Source organism: Calidris pugnax, unplaced genomic scaffold, assembly GCF_001431845.1.
Source record: "Calidris pugnax isolate Ruff unplaced genomic scaffold, ASM143184v1 scaffold1, whole genome shotgun sequence".
Taxonomy (NCBI): Eukaryota; Metazoa; Chordata; class Aves; order Charadriiformes; family Scolopacidae; genus Calidris; species Calidris pugnax.
The window spans coordinates 9,508,429-9,524,935 of NW_015090800.1; the positions used below are offsets into that span (position 1 = coordinate 9,508,429).

The following is a 16,507-nucleotide window of genomic DNA, read 5'->3' on the forward strand; positions in this document are numbered from 1 at the left end:
CTCATAAGGGAGATGCTCCAATCCTTGAATCATCTTTGTAGCCCTACGCTGGACTCTTTCTAGTAGTTCCCTGTCCCTCTTGAACTGGGGAGCCCAGAACTGGACACAGTACTCCAGTTGTGGCCTCACCAGTGCAGAGTAGAGGGGGAGAATGACTTCCCTTGACCTGCTGGCTACACTCTTCCCTATACAACCCAAGATACCATTGGCCTTCCTGGCCGCAAGAGCACACTGTTTACTCATTGCCATTTTACTGTCCACCAGGACCCCTAGATCTTTCTCTTCAGTAGTTGCCTCTAGCGGGTCCACCCCTAACCTGTATTGGTGCCTGACATTCTTCTTCCCCAGGTGCAGGACCCTACACTTTTCCCTGTTGAACCTCATGAGGTTCTTCCTTGCCCAGCCCTCCAGCCTGTCCAAGTCTCGCTGGATGGCAGCACAGCCCTCCGGGGTGTCAGCCACTCCTCCCAGTTTGGTATCATCAGCAAACTTGCTGAGGATACACTCTGTCCCCTCGTCCAGGTCACTGATGAATATATTAAACAGCACGGGTCCAAGTATTGACCCCTGGGGGACTCCACTGGTTACAGGCTTCCAACTTGAACCTGCTCCATTAATAATTACCCTTTGGGTCCTGTCACACAGCCAGTTCTCAATCCACCTCACTGTCCCCTCATCCAGCCCATACTGCCTCAGTTTCCCGTGAGTTGCAGGGATCCACAGGAAAGAAGTCCCCATACGTGACACAGTTGTGCTGCTTCCTGCCAAAACTGCTGCAGGGGGCAGGGCAGGACAGGACAGGGATCCAGGGACAGGAGCAGTGCTTCAGAAAACCTTCCAGCTTGGGCCTCTGGTAATTCTAGATTTTCTGCTGTGAGGGTGTACCTATGTACTGCTTGGAATACGCAGTAGGCTCTACAGTTTGTTTAAATTAAGGTCTGAAAAAATTATGCTTCAGAAAACCTTCCAGCTTGGGCCTCTGGTAAGTGTCGATTTTCTGCTGTGAGGGTGTACGTAGGTACTGCATGGAATACGCAACAGGCTCAACAGTTTGTTTGTTTGTTTGTTTAAATTAAGGTCTGAAAAAATTATCACTTGCTGCATACACAGAAACTAAACGTGAAGCACAGTTTTGCACTTCAGACATGGAATTCTATTATTTGGTTTAAGCTCTGTTTAAGCCTCTGGAAAAGTTGGCTGAAATTTGCTCAGCAAGAACGTGGGTGGCTGTGCCCAAGGCCTGCCTAACTGAGGGACTCAGGCTGCAGAGTGCTGTGCCTGGCATCTCTAACCCCCCAGCTGGGTGGAAATGGGAGGGGGCATCACACCACTGAGTGAAAACGGGTGCTGGCAGCACGTGGAGGTTATCACTTGCTGCATGCAAAGAAACTAAATGTGAAGCACAGTTTTGCACTTCAGACATGGAATTCTATTATTTGGTTTAAGCTCTGTTTAAGCCTCTGGAAAAGTTGGCTGAAATTTGCTCAGCAAGAACGTGGGTGGCTGTGCCCAAGGCCTGCCTAACTGAGGGACTCAGGCTGCAGAGTGCTGTGCCTGGCATCTCTAACCCCCCAGCTGGGTGGAAATGGGAGGGGGCACCGCACCACTGAGTGAAAACGGGTGCTGGCAGCACGTGGAGGTTTTCTTTGATGTAAAGTTTGGGGGTTGCTTGCCTTTCTTCTTTTTTGAGGTCTCTTTTGTGCAAAATCATGTGCTAGTTAAGACAACAATGTAGCTAGTTATGACTTCAAGTCTAACTAGACTTGCAGGAACAAGCCTAAAACTTAAAATATGTTAAACTTTACTGCTGCTTTCATCCTTAAGCATTTGGAAATTGAATACATAATGATTAAATGAAAGTACATGAAATATATTAAGTGGAATCTAAAGTTATTTTTCAGACTTCATTTATGTATCATTAATCATTATTTTATAATCACCATAAAACAGCAGATTGTCTGCTTATGTACTTTCTCTTCATTGCTTAACCATTCGAAACCAGACCACTGCAGACACCCTGTGCTGCTGCCATTTCACATACAGTATATCTGGGAATATATTTAATATTACAGTATTTCCAAATATTCATAGACTGTTTTTCTCACTACTTAAAAACAGCCATAAAATAATTTTACTACTACTATTAAAATAACTGATGGTAAAAGCCATGCATGATCTAGAGCTTTTGCTGGCTTTATTTAATTTTAAACATTTGCAATATATTTTCCATCCATTAGGAAAATGCTTGGACTCCTTGTTTTACAAACTACTGGAAACAAACCCCAAGCATTTGCATATTAGTTAAGGTTTTGAGTTCACTAGAGTGAGAATAGATGGTAGGAACGAAACACACAGAGAAAAAAAAAGATTAGTTTTTTTAAGGTTCAAAAAAACCCCAAACATAAAACAAGTACAAATATTCCCAAAAGTTGTTTTTATTATGGATGTAGCTTTTCTGCCTAGGCAAGTATTTTCTTTTGCTGTTTATAATCCAAACTCGTGTAGTATTGTGCTAGAGCATGGAAGTTTGAAAAATCAGATGGACTCGTCTGTTTTTATCACCCAAAACGACTAAGAACAGACCATTCCACGCAGGATCTTGGGATGCTTCTGCAATAAAAGCAGAAGTTAAAAGTACAAAAGACAAGAAGATTTATTGGCTTTTTTCAGCCTGAATTAGTTGCTCAAGTGGTGTTAGAACATACCACAGTGACAGGTAAGTCAGTAAATTAACTTTAAATATTTACCCTGATATATTTCAAAACAGACTTGATCAGTGAACATCTTTTAAAAGACTTTTAGACAAGTAGGACAGTTTTTCTCATCCATTTCTCATACCACAGTGACAAGTAAGTCAGTAAATTAACTTTAAATATTTACCCTGATAGATTTAAAAACAGACTTGATCAATGAACATCTTTTAAAAGACTTTTAGACAAGTAGGACAGTTTTTCTCATCAGGCTGCAGTGATCTCTTGTGCACCTAAACTACATGATAGGTCAGTTTAAAACCTGCCAGAGCACATTAGCTCTTAGAACAGTGTAATGAGTCAGAATTCTCCAACTGTGCAAAGTCTTCCTGGTTTCTGGAACAAACCTCCTAATCATCCCATGCCTGGTGCTTGGCTGAAATGACTGAAGGCAACATTCATGGAGAGTAACCACTGCATGGAACCTCCCTGAGATACATGTGACTTCCCACCTTCAGCTTCTTTGTCAGCTTGCAGATGGCATGGGGAACCCTGCACAGCGAGAGGGCAGCAGCCATAAGAGTCTATTCAAGGACAGAAGCTGCAGTTTTAATGAGCAGTGGTTTAGCTGCCTCTAGGATGTCCAGTTCGGGGTCCAGTGAACGACCAAGACCTTCCAGAACCATGATGGCAAAGATGATGGAAGCAAAATTGCTCTCGAGCTTCACCTGGAATGACAAGTGACTGAATCAACTCAGTGGACCTTTTTTTTTTGAGCCCATTCCACGGAGGTACCAGCTCTAGCTAAGCTGAGAGGGAAGGGAAGAAGCTGGGGAGAGCATACACACATCTGAAACTATACTGCAACTCCATCACTTGACTTTCAGAACACACTGAAATCTAGCAGCCAGACCCAGCAATGAGGCAACAGAAATACGGTAAGTGCCCTAAGGGAACCCAGGAGTTTGTTTTTGAGTTCTAAGATGGGGAATGGAATTTATTTGTTTTTTTTTTTTTCTTCCATATTGGAATAGCAGGAGCTTAGGAATGCTCACCATTGCTAGTGTTGTTTTAAGCTGCAGTAATATCCAATGTCCTTGAACACATGCACTTGTGTAAGTTGCCTTCTGAATGGCCACAAAAGACCCCCACAGATCGCAGAGGAAACGATTCCCTGTTCTGCATGTGAACAAACTACTCCCCAGTTCCCAGCCAGGCATGAGGACTGTTTCAAGGCATACCAGGGCATTAAGAATTCATGGAGTTGGGAGAACTTGCTTTATAAAGGCCTAAATTACATTTCATATTATTAGAAGCCACTTTAATGAGACTTAATGACAAAAACCTCTAACTAAGGGATGTTTAGGGGGACCTTTTGCAGGCTGGGCAGCCCTGTGGCTGACAACCTTCTCATCTCCTGTGGCTCAGGCCACCACAGATCTGCTGATTTCCAAAGTTGTTTGCAGCAGTGGAAAGTTGTCCCCCAAAATACTATCAGTTATAAGAAGGAATCTCTGTTCTGTGAGCAGTTCCTCATTTTTGAGGCCTCCAACAAACCAGTAAAGTGGCCTAGTGCTGTTACATAGCCATATATCAAGAAGGAGGTCCAGGGACAAAAGCATGCAATGAGACACAAGGGGAATGCAGATTTCATTTTCTGCTTCTAAGGGATTATAAAAAAAAAAGATAGAGAAAAAACTATGTGTTACAGTAACATTCCTTTTAGTAAATAAATAAAAATTCCTTTTAGTAAAGAATATGAACCATTAAATGGAGTATTAAGACAAAACTCAAAAAACCAGAAATTAGTCTTAGTAGGGTGTGCATCAAGGCCTGAGAAACAGTATGCCTGCAGCACCTGGGTACATTCCTGCAGTCCCCCTCCTAGCAGCTCGTTTCAGAAGTCAGTGTCCCCCTCCTTGTCAGCCCTCCATGCTCCCCATAGTTCTCCCTCCCCAAATGACCTTCCAGCTATTGAAGGCAGACAGTGACAGGACCTCACCTTATGGGTCATCAATAGTTTAAAGACATTCGAGAGGAGATTTGCCACCTGAAGCTGGAATACAAAAGAAGTTAACAACTGATCAAAAAAACTGTGGTCAAGAAGACTGAGCTGTGTGAGCGACAGGCAGAATTCTTCTCAGCATTTATTAGCGCTTGGTTCTGGGGGTGGGACAAGATTATTGGGCTGAAAACAGCCAACATCAAGGTATGGTTCCCCCAGCCCCATCCAGGATAAGGAGTTCAGCTGTGACCCATGGTTCTGCTTACCTGCCAGCCCAGGAAGACTGAGAACTGACCTCGCAGCAGTAACAACATGCACTAATTTGCTCAATAGCACCATACTACGCCCTCTGAAGTGCCAGGCTGGCCTTAGCTAACAGGATGCAAGTTGTAACATCAGGTTCAGCAACTCCTCACAACAAGAAACTCCCAAAAAAGCCCCACAACCGAACCTGTGGTTTCTTAATTGGAAGGAAATGTGAAAGGATTTTATGGACTTTTGCTGCACCTGAGAGACTGTGCCCAGTACTGGCTGGTGGCATGGATGAGACCAGAGCTGGCCTTTCCACATGGATCATTCTGAAAGCCAGGTTACACTGAATTACAGGCAATTGGGGGTGGGACATTGTTTGAGCACTTGCCTTTCCTAGGGCAATGGTGTTCCCCCGGACCTTGGTCACAAGTTCCGCCATCTCAGCTTTGAATCGCTCGATGTCCTGGCACTGGTTAGCACGGGCGTGATGAAGGATCAGTTCTGCCACTCTCTCCCCCTGTGAAACAAGTTGAAGAGGAGAATCAGAACTTGATCACCGGTGGCAGCAGGCCTACAGGGAGCTGTGCATCGTTGTCCCTGGAAGGCCTCTGCTGCTCCTCCTCCCTGGAGGAGGCATGCTGCATGGAGAACTCCCAGGGCCATGCTTTCCTGTCTGTTCCAGTAATGGAGACCCAACATATCAACAGAAGCAGGTGCAGGAAGAGCAGAACTGGTCCAAAAGTCTTAGCTGGTATCTGGCAAAACCCTGCTTATTTTTCTTGCAAGCCTTGTAGGGTAGAGCACAACAAAGACATCTCTCAGACAGTCAGGAGAAGTTTCAGGGGGAAAAATAAAACCCACAGGACTGGCATGTAGGAAGGACGTACATTAACCTCTCTTAAGGGCTAAATCCAACCTTCCATTTGCAAACTGCAGGGGAAGAGAAAGCTGATTCTTCGCTACAAAATACTTGGTGAGAATTGCAGGGGGAGCCATACCCAAGCGTCACTTGTGAAAGGCTTTACAGCTTTTCTTGGAAGACGTGTCTGACAGCAGTGCACAGACACAGAGGCCCCAGGTTTGGCAACGAGACTTGCTGTAGAAGTTTTTTCACCTGTAGATCATGGTGATGATCTTCACCCAGCCTGAGCCATGAAGGACTTGCAATCAAATGTTTGCACTTCTTGCTTGGTAGCTGAGAAGTAAGTTTGGCAGCACAGGATGGGTGCCTGAATACAAACTTTAGCACTGACTTCTCAGTATGCTTCGGCAGATTAAACTAACCAAGTTAAAATGTGTCCCTCCTGAGATACGCTCAGGAGGTGAGCCATCCAACCCACAGCTGAGAAACAGCAACATGCAAGTATGAGCACAGATGCTTGTTCTCAAAATGAACAGAAGACATCAGCACTGGATTCTTCAGTCCATCTGAGAGTGTATTTTAAGTAAGTGGGAAGGAAGATAAAGTAGTTCCCCTTATGCAGAGGAACCTGGCAGAGGCCAGACCCACCCCAACCCGTTCTGCTTCCTCTTCTCTGCAGACGCTGACACAGCAGCAAAATAGAGGATGGCATATGGGCTTTCCAGCAGCAAGGCTGCAGAAGGGGACACGTGTGGAAGACCAAGATGTTAATACATTCTCTTCTCTTCTCTAGTAAAACCTGGCAGATTCTGCAACAGTCTCAAATGCAAGGGGCTCCCAGGCAGTCCTAAATTGCATCAGAAGCACTCCTAACCAGGGAGTGCCACTGCTTCCCATTGAACACCTTCTGTTTGCTGGGCCACTCACTCGGGCAGCCTCCTTGCTGTAGCTGAACATCTTATCCCTGTGTCTGGCACAGCTTCTCTCCCCAGTTAGGGAGGGTTGTAAGGGGAAATAGAGAAAAAACGATCACTTTGGCCATCAGACTCTTCAACTGTCTCCCTTCCCCACCCTTACCTCCCCATGACAGAGGCCTCACCTGCCCCTGGACCACAGCTGTGAAAACGGCCCTGAAGTTCTGCATGTCGGCGCTCTGCAGCTCTGCCACGATCCCGGCGTCCAGCAGCACCAGGCAGAGCCTCCTGAGGGGTGGCTGCACTTCCACCACCAGCGTGTCACACAGGTCCACGATGGCTGTCTGCTCCTTGCAGCTGGTGCTGACGTGGGCCGTGCCTTGAACCAGGATGTTCCCAGGGTGTAGGTCAGCATGGACGAAGTTGTCAACAAAGACCTAGAGGACACGCAAGTCTTAGAGCAGCTCGTTCTAACCAAATCTGCCGACACCAAAACCCCGAGGCAAACAGCAGAGGTTTGTTTCTGGTCTGTTTGCTGTCATTACTAATGTGCATCACCCTAGGCAGCAACACAGCCAATAGCTTCTGTTGGGGACCAGCTGCTACACGCTCTAGGGGAGTCAGCAGAGCTGTGTGAAGCAATCCCGTGTTTCATAGAGTTCATTTAAGACAGCCAGAAGTCCCGCAGGGAACAGTAGTACTCTCTGGAAATTAACCCTAAACTGGGGGTGCACTGGTGGGCCCTGCCAAGGAGCAATGCAGTAAGAACAAGTCATATGAGGAGAGGCTGAGGGAACTAGGTATGTTTAGTTAGGAGAAGAAGAGGCTGAGGGGAGACCTCATTGCCCTCTACAACCTGAAAGGAGGTTACAGAGAGGTGGGCGTTGGCCTCTTCTCCCAAGGGAATAATGACATGTTTAGTTAGGAGAAGAAGAGGCTGAGGGGAGACCTCATTGCCCTCTACAACCTGAAAGGAGGTTACAGAGAGGTGGGCGTTGGCCTCTTCTCCCAAGGGAATAATGACAGGACCAGAGGAAATGGTCTAAAGTTGCAGCAGGGGAGGTTTAGATTAAATATTAGTAAGAATTACTTTACTAGAGGGTGGTCAGGCACTGGAACGGCCTGCCCAGGGAGGTGGTGGAGTCACCATCCCTGGAGGTATTTAAGAAACGTGTAGACATGGCACTTCAGAGCATGCTCTAGTGCCCAAGATTGTTGGGTTGGGTGTTTTGTGTTTGGTGGTGTGTTGGTGGTGTGTTTGTTTTGTTGGGGTTTTTTTTGTGTGTGTATATTTGGACTCCATGATCTCAAAGGGCCCTTCCAACCATGAAGATTCTGTGAAGAATAGGCCATTTGCCATTCAGTACCATGGGTTATAGTGAATGGGTTAGGTTTATCTAGTCTGGGTCATCAACCCACATTATAACTATATTGAAAAGCAAGGAAAACAAGAGAAGAGGAAACAAGTGTATGTAGCACTTCTCTGCCTCTATTAATAGTTAACAACAGAACGGACCAGCAAGAGGGCAAGCCCTGGACAGTACTTCCCCACTAAACCTTCTGGCCACCTGGGACTGCAGGACTTCCTGCCCCAAGGAGGTTACTTTGTATTTCATACATTTCTCCTACGAATTTGTGCGATTGCCACATAAAAAAATTAGAGCTCTATGAACAAAAAAAAAAAAAAAAAAAATTTTAGGCTTTGCTTGAAAAAAAATACCCAACATTTTTATGTTGGCTTTTGAGAAACCAAACACAGTAGATCCATATTCACTCTCATGCACTCATGACTGCATATAACTCTGTCATAAGCTATTCATTTCTCTGCTTTCCAGAGTTAAGAGTCCAAATTATTTCACCATTCTGGTATGGAAGTTATTCCACACCAGTAATCATCATCCTGGCTACCTTCCTTTGCACCTCTGCTAGTTCTGTTACAGCCCTTGAAATGGAGGGTCTTAGACATCGAGGGACTAGAACGGCACAGAGTACTCAGGTAACAGGTACTGGTTTTACTTACAGCCATAATGTTGTTTCTTTGCTCTTTAATTCTTTTCTACTCTTTAATTCATTTCTAGCCCTAAAATTTGGGCTTTTTGCTTTGCTCCTAACCATTGAATCCAATGTTAGCATAAAACTACTATAGTTCCACCATTGCTTTTCTGAGTGGTAAAAGCTATTTCAGAGTCTGTCATATTACACGGAGTCAGAACTGCAGCCCTTGCCACCGCCCTAACGTGATGTTGCAGTTATCAGCTCAATTTCACCTCCCACGCACTCAGTACCATGAGGTTCTTTTGCAACTCTTCCCTGCTCATTCTCATGGCTCTTTACAAGCCAATTGTGTCACCTCTCAACACTCCTTTCCAGATACTTTGTGATTGTTGCAACCACAGAAGAACTAGATGGCCAGAAGCTGAATAATAAGCTGAATCTGGCCAGGTTTGTTTTCTTTACTATGTATTTAATTCTTCCTTAAAAAAAGGCAATTGTGGAGGAGGGGCCAATAAATGAAGAAACTAGCTGGCTGCATTCCCTGTGAGTCACATCCACAGTCTCTGCAGAGGGCATGATATTTGCTAATTACATTGCACTTTATAGCACTTGGGCAATATGTGAATATTCACTAAATGGATTAGTAGGTTTCTGAAGCAATGCACTGATCAATTTGCATGGGAGGACCCTCCTTTGTGTAAACAAATCACCCTTCTGCAGTGGGAGAGGGTCCATGTCAGAGCCTACAGCAGTGGTGTATCTAGCCAGGCTTTACTCAGGCCTTGTGTTACATTGCATGTGAAGTAGAGACCCTCTCTCTGCCAGCTGAGGAGCTGCACAGTGGCCTAGCAGCCCAAGTCCTGGGTTATCGCAGATACCTGGGATCCACAAGCTGCTTCCAAAAGGCACATGGGGAATGCCTTCTTTGAGTCCATGGGGAGAAGGGTAGGAGACATGGGAAGCAAACAGGTTCTGTCTTTAGCCATGTTGTCTTATTACCCCAACTGAATAGCTTCTGCAGGAAAACCACCTTCACTTCCAGCCTCAGCCAAGTGCCTACCATTTTTAGCAGCATGTCCATGCCCATCTTTGCAAGTCTCTGCCTCAGCTCTGTAGCGATCTCTGCACGCAGGTAGTGCGAAATAGGCTCACTCTCCTGAAATAAAGACAGAGCTGGAGTCAAACACAGGTACTAAGAGCTCAGGGAAGGCAATAATAATACCCTAGAAAGAACCTGCTCAGTAGAGACTGTATCTAATGTGATGGAGAACGTAAGAGAAACAAGGATTTTTCCTTTGGAAAGACGGTGTGATATAGCCTCTGGCAGAAATACTCTTGCCAGGATCACATGCATAAAAAATAAGGCTGAGAGTAGCTTTGGTCTGCAACTCAAACATCCACGCGGGAAGTGAGGCATCAGAAAGCATCACGATTGCTGAGCTCCTTGCTTTGACCCAACACAGAGGAGAGCTGAAGTGTGGTGTTGGTTTGCAAAGCACAGGCAAGCACATGGTGGTTGGACACACTGCTGGTCTGCTTGGTTTCAGGCCAAGTGTTCGTTTCTATATGGAGTTGCCTGCCACCTGTCTTCTGGGTGCACTGCTTACAAACAAGAAGAGTGGAAGAGACACTGAGGAAGGACACCGATCTCTTTAAATAAGAGAAAAGCATCTTCCTGCCTCTGGTCACTCCTCAAAAAAAACCACCTCCTTGGCATGTTCTCTTAAGGGTCTTCTCACTGCTACCATCACTCCCAGACCCTGCAATTCTTACCTCAAATGTTTCCACTAGAACATCTGTCGTTACCAAAGGCCGAAGGGGAGTTGGAAACTTTACAAAATCGACATCTAGGAAATTTTGTCGGAAGCGTTCCAGATTTCTGGCTTCGTAGCGTAAGTCAATCTCAAGGGAGAAATAGAAAAAGCATGTTGGAAATTAGACTCAGTTAGAATTAGATCTTCAGGATCCTGTAAGAGGACGTGAATGTATGGTACAATACTCTATACTAACAAAACTAGTCAGAAAGCCAAAATGAAAACAAAATGGTGGTGTTTCTTATATGCTTGTCGCTTTCCTGATGGAAGAGTAGAAGAACAGTCTAGGCAATGGGTGGTTCACAACCCAGCACGTTCAAAATATGGCTGACTCTTACTATAAGTACGTGTCCCAAAGATCAGGACTGTATTATTTTCAAGGGTAAGACAGATGCTGAAGCAAAGCTTACTGTCCAAATAGCACGGCAGGCAGACAGGGTAGAAGAACTGCAGCCCCAGCCTCACTTTGCAGACCGGCAGCCATAGCAGGAAGAAACTTAATGTAACATGTACAAAATAATCCACCATGCAAAGTTCTGACCCTAGCTCTTCAGTGATCCAGTGCCTTGACACAGGGGTATCTCTCCTGCCCACTGTGCTGCCCATGGAGGCAGGATAACCTTGCATCATGTCCCTCATCGAGCAATGGGAAATATCCCAGGAAAACTTCTTGTTCTTCAAAGAGAAATGAAATTGCAACAAGCCTATCAGATGCTCTCCTTATGCTCAGTCTTTAGCACAACCACCCAAAGCCTTACATTTCTAAGTTTGGTAGTAAGGACATCTCAGAGCTGTGTCTTTAGAAGACATTAGTGAATCAGGACATGTTTTCAGATCTATTTGCAAAGCTTAACTTCACCAATACTATGAGTCTGATCTTAATACAATATAGAATGTGTTATTAACTTACATGAAATATATTAGTTATGCCAAAATATATACCTCAGTGCTAACAAACATGACCAGCGAGTACAGATTGCAAACATATGTGTAGGATTAAAGAGAAAAAACACATGCCTGAAGACTTGTTCGGAGAGATTTTTTTTCTAAGGAGAGGTCTCTCACCAGTGGTCATCTTTCACAATGCTGCAAAAAGGACTGCAACTACGGCTAGCTAGCTGTTCACTAGAAAACCTACTCAAAGTCTAGAAGAGATTTTAAATCTAATAAATATCTACATTGTTAAATTTTTTCATCGCTTTGCTTTTTTACTCTGTGAGCATATAAGCTTTCCTACAGTACATTATGTGACTGATTAGAATAAAGAACAAGTAAGCCTTCATCTAACCCTGTAAAAAGCAGCGGTATGAACAGTTAGAGCCAGCCAGTAGCAAAACAAAGGGCAGTTTTGTTTCAGTACACGGGGAGCATGGCATGCCACGCACCTGCTGAATCATAAGCTTCTCAAACTCCTCCACAATCTCTGTCAAACTGAGCCACTTGAATCCAGGGAGAAGTCCAATGATGTGGCTACCCATCTTCATGAGAAACAGATCCATCTGGACTTGGTGGACTAGCCCAGGGTGCAGAACCTGTGCAAGAATGAGCGGTGGCAAGATCAGCTCTCCAGACGTTGTAAAAAGGATGGTCCATTTCAATCAATTAAAGTGATGTAGTCCAAATAGACAGAACCCAGCCTGTAAAACTGGGAGCCATCAAGGCTTCCCCAGCTAGTCCACAGAATAATTCACATTTTGCCATGGAATAAGCTGTAAAGAAATACATTATAATCTTGAAATGGAATAGATCTGTGCTGGAGCCTACGGTCTCAGCCAGTGCCATTTTCCATTGCTTTTGCACTCCCACCCACTTTGTGCCATGCAGTACTGACTGGTATTTGGAACAGCTCAAATGTAAGATTTCTTTAAATAAACTTTGCTGGAAAGAACTTATCCATTCCAGATTTCTTCACTTGGGGAGAGAAGGAATTTTATTTTCTGGAAGGTGAAACCAAGCTTGATGTTCATTATTTAAACAGAAAGTAGGCCTTTGCAGGCGTTTCTGGGTATCCACATGCCACATCAAAGGTGCCACAGGCAGTTAAGTGTACTCAGGCTCTCTGGGGTGGGAAGAGCTGCGACCACCACAAGTCTGGACTGCAGCCAGCTGGAACCAAAGCCCTGAGAAAAGACACTGAGGGAGGTTGAGCATCACTTCTCTTGCTCTACCTGGCCACACCAGCTACTCATCTCTTTGGGAATCAAAATCTGGTTGGCCTTGTCCAGCACCCTCCATGTTCATACACCTACTGGCCAGCTGCATGACTTACTTTAATGGCTACAGGCGTGAGATGTCTGGCTGGTGAAGGATTTGCATTCAGGAGCGGTTTGGCCATCTGCTCCATAAGGGGTGTTCCACTCACAGGACTTCCCCGGGAGCAGTCCGCTGGGCTCAGCTCCTCCCTGCTCCTCTCATCCCACATCTCCTTGCTCTTCCTCTTCCTCAGCCACCTGAGGAGGCCTCTAAAGCCTGACACTTCCCATGCTTCAAAAGCGGACTGTAACTCCGAGCGTCTCGCTAGCTCCTTGGCCTCGGTGCCAGCGATAGCCGTGAGGTCAGCGTAGGCTTTATACACCTGGGCAACGCAGCCCGAGCCAACCGGCTCCTGGCTTTGGAACTTGAGGATGCTTGTCCAGTCCTCACCGAAGGCCTTCCTCAGGAGCTCGTCCGTGTGGCCCCACGGGTGCGGGCTCACCTCAACGTGCAGCTTGGAAAACTCATCACAGAAGGCCTCAGAGAACAGGTCCCTCCGGGTGCTGGCCCACTGGCCCAGCTTGACGCAGGTAGGGCCGGCAGCCTCGGCCGCCCTCCGCAGCAGCCGCAGCCACAAGGCGTCCAGGCCGGGCCATAGCCGGCTCAGCGGGTAGAGCAGCAGCAGGGGACCGAAACGCAGCAACAACCCGCAGGCCCGCAGACCCAACCGGATCACCAGACCCAAACGCCGCAGCAGCCCCCGGGGCGGCCGCTCCAAGCCGCGTTCCCCTACCCACACCGGCCCCCGCTGTCCCGGCCTCTCCTTCCAACCGCTCCCAGCGGGCACCGCCAAGGCCACCGCGACCCAGCGTCCGGCACGCAGCCCGCCGCGCCCCGCGGCCGCCCAACCCGCCGGCACCCCCCTGGCCCCGGCGGCCCGCCCGAGGAGGGGACGCGGGAGCGGCAACAGCCGCACAGCGCCACCCGCTACCATCGCACGCCCGCCGCCGGTAACGGCCTCTAACGGCCGCCCGGGGAGGGGGGGGAGGCGGGCGGAACCAACCAATCAGCGCCGGCGGGCTATGGCGGGCCCCCCCTTAAAGGGGCAGGAGCGGGAGTCCCCAAGGAAGGTGAGGTGGTTCCCTGCGCCTCAAAGATGGCACCTGGGTGCTGTGAGGGGAAGCAGAGTGGCAACCTGCTTGGCAGAGTGGCAGCCTCCTGAGGAGGGGCGTCCCCTCAGGTTTGGGCTATGTCGGAGGAGGAGGAGGAGAGGCGCCTTCCCTCCTGTCACTGGGTACAGAATCACAAAATCTTCTAGGTTGGAAGGGACCTTAAAGATCATCTTGTCCAACCATCAACCTAACTGACAAAAATAGACACCCACACAACAAACAAGGAGCATCATCACTAAACCATACCTCCCAGCCCTTCATCAACCCGTCTTTTGAACACCTCCAGGGATGGTGCCTCAACCACCTCCCTGGGCAGCGAGAAAAGAGACCGACCCCCATCTCTCTACACCCTCCTTTCAGGTAGTTGTAGAGAGCAATAAGGTCTCCCCTCAGCCTCCTCTTCTCCAGGCTGAATAACCCCAGGTCCCTCAGCCTCTCCTCATAAGACTTACTCTCCAGACCCCTCACCAGCTTTGTCGCCCTTCTCTGGACCCGCTCCAGCACCTCAATGTCTTTTTTATGGTAGGGGGCCCAAAGCTGGACACAGTACTCAAGGTGAGGCCTCACCAGTGCCGAGTACAGGGGGACAATCACCTCTCAGGCCCTACTCACCACACTGTTCCTGATACAGGCCAGGATGCTGTTGGCTTTCTTGGCCACCTGGGCACACTGCTGGCTCATGTTCAGCCGACAGTCGACCAACACCCCCAGGTCCTTTTCTGCCCAGCAGCTCTCCAGCCACTCTGCCCCCAGCCTGTAGCGCTGCCTGGGGTTGTTGTGACCGAAGTGCAGGACCTGGCGTGGTCCTGTGGGTGCCCAGTGACAAGAAGGAAGGGACCCATGCTTGGGTTCCATCCTTGGTGTTCCATCCATTTTGACAATTGAGGTGGGCTCTTGCCGGCTTGGTTCTGAGCCCACCTTGGTTTGGAGCGGTGTGGGGAGTGGAGCTACAGGTGAAACGTGAGGGGTTGACACATGCGGGGGGTACTTCAGCCATCGCAGGGACAGCTGCCCCTTCTCTGTTTCCACAACGTGAGAGAAGCTGGTGGTGCTGGTTTTGTTTTTAAGCAAAAGCCCAGGCTTTCTAGTGGTAGCCTGACTCTGGCTGTTGAAGAGTTGTGATTATTAGTGATTTCCTTAGCAGGGTATTAATGAAACAGTCAATGCTTTGAGCAATAGAAGTATCTGAGGGCACATGACAGCTGGTAAAAGAAATTAAAATTACAGTCCTTCTGAGGCGGTGTTGGTGTTTCAGTAGAGATACTGAGTTGTTTCATCTTCCAGGCTCTCTCTGAACCTTGGGCTTTCTGCTCTGATGGCTGTGCTGGGTCTCCTGCTTATTCCCAAGTCAACCAGCAATGTGTTAATTAGTAATTTAATGGCTACAGAGGATTGCTCCTTTCCTTTGCAAAGGACACGTGCCTTTTATAAATTGAAGCCAGTGAACCCGCTGCCGAGGATGCAGCTGAGGAGAACATCATCCATCTCTCCATTTCAGGAGCTTTTGTGTATGTGACCACAACCCATCAAAAGAATGTGTTTCAGGGGACAGCTACCTCAAAGGTGATGCTGTGAGTTGTGTTGCCATCACGGCTGCTCACGGGCTTGTGCCAGGAGGCTTTGGGTTGGCAGCTGTGGCCTTTCACACTGGGAGTTTGGTTGTTTCCCAGCTTTGAGTGTACATTACTAACTGCGGATTTCAACTCGGAGGAGAACATACCTTTCTGAGATTTTTAAATGTCCCCTGGGAACCAAATACCCATCGGAAGAGTTAATCCCCTTTCCGATCCAGATCCCTCCCTCGCTGTAATGGGTGGCTCAGGTCTGACCAAGCAAATCTCTGTGCCAACAGGATTTCGGCCCCACGCAGGTGAACAGATCAGCCGATGGAAAACCTCTTGCAGGCTTCAGGCTTTCCTGGCTGGCTGCTTTCCCATGAAAGCCTGTCCTGGAGCTGCCCCGATGTCATGACAGGCTCATCCAGTGAGGATGGAAAGGAAAGCCCCTGGGAGTAACTGCTGCCATTTTGGCCACAGGTGAGGACTTTTTTTACTTCCCCTCGAATATTCATGTTTGCAGCCAGAAAGGTGACTTGCATACTACATCTTAGGGCAACTAAGATGATTAAGGGATTGGAGTACCTCCCTTACAAGGAAAGGCTCAAAGAGCTGGGGCTCTTTAGCCTGGAGAAGAGAAGGCTGAGGGGAGACCTTACCTACAAGTACCTCAAGGGAAGGTTGAAGGAGGATGGAGCCGGACTCTCTTTAGTGGTTTCCAGCGATAGGACAAGGGGCAACGGGCACAAGCTGGAACATGGGAAGTTCCATTCAAATACAAGGAAAAACTTCTTTATGGTGAGGGTGACAGAGCCCTGGAACAGGCTGCCCAGGGAGGGTGTGGAGTCTCCTTCTCTGGAGATCTTCAAGACCCACCTGGATGCTCCTGAGTGATGTGCTCTGGGCAACCCTGCTTTGGCAGGGGAGTTGGACTAGATGATCTCTAGAGGTCCTTTCCAACTCTGACAATTTTTTTTTCTTCTTTTTTCTTCTTTAATTCCTAGCCCTGCCACCAGCAGGCCCTCCCCATCCCCGTACCCCTTCCCCGCCGGGC

The 16,507-nt window shown here is 47.6% G+C and overlaps 1 protein-coding gene across 1 annotated transcript; it reads right to left on the bottom strand.

The window, feature by feature from the left end:
* Window positions 1–2,832: 2,832 nt before the first annotated feature.
* On the bottom strand, window positions 2,833–13,729 carry ADCK2 (aarF domain containing kinase 2). The gene is made up of 8 exons (XM_014937530.1): window positions 12,802–13,729; window positions 11,918–12,064; window positions 10,492–10,620; window positions 9,779–9,874; window positions 6,909–7,160; window positions 5,336–5,464; window positions 4,693–4,746; window positions 2,833–3,418 (listed from the first exon to the last, which is right to left on the bottom strand). Exons 1-8 carry the CDS (start codon window positions 13,717–13,719, stop codon window positions 3,275–3,277), a joined length of 1,869 nt encoding a protein of 622 aa, XP_014793016.1. The 5' UTR covers window positions 13,720–13,729; the 3' UTR covers window positions 2,833–3,274.
* Window positions 13,730–16,507: the final 2,778 nt, after the last annotated feature.

Excerpts from the sequence above, each read along its gene's own strand:
- ADCK2 (XM_014937530.1), bottom strand. The coding sequence starts at position 13,719 with ATGGTAGCGGGTGGCGCTGTGCGGCTGTTGCCGCTCCCGCGTCCCCTC. Across the intron at positions 12,065-12,801 it reads TCACGCCTGTAGCCATTAAA|GTTCTGCACCCTGGGCTAGT; the intron begins GTAAGTCATGCA and ends ATTCTTGCACAG. Across the intron at positions 4,747-5,335 it reads ACACCATTGCCCTAGGAAAG|CTTCAGGTGGCAAATCTCCT; the intron begins GCAAGTGCTCAA and ends TTTGTATTCCAG.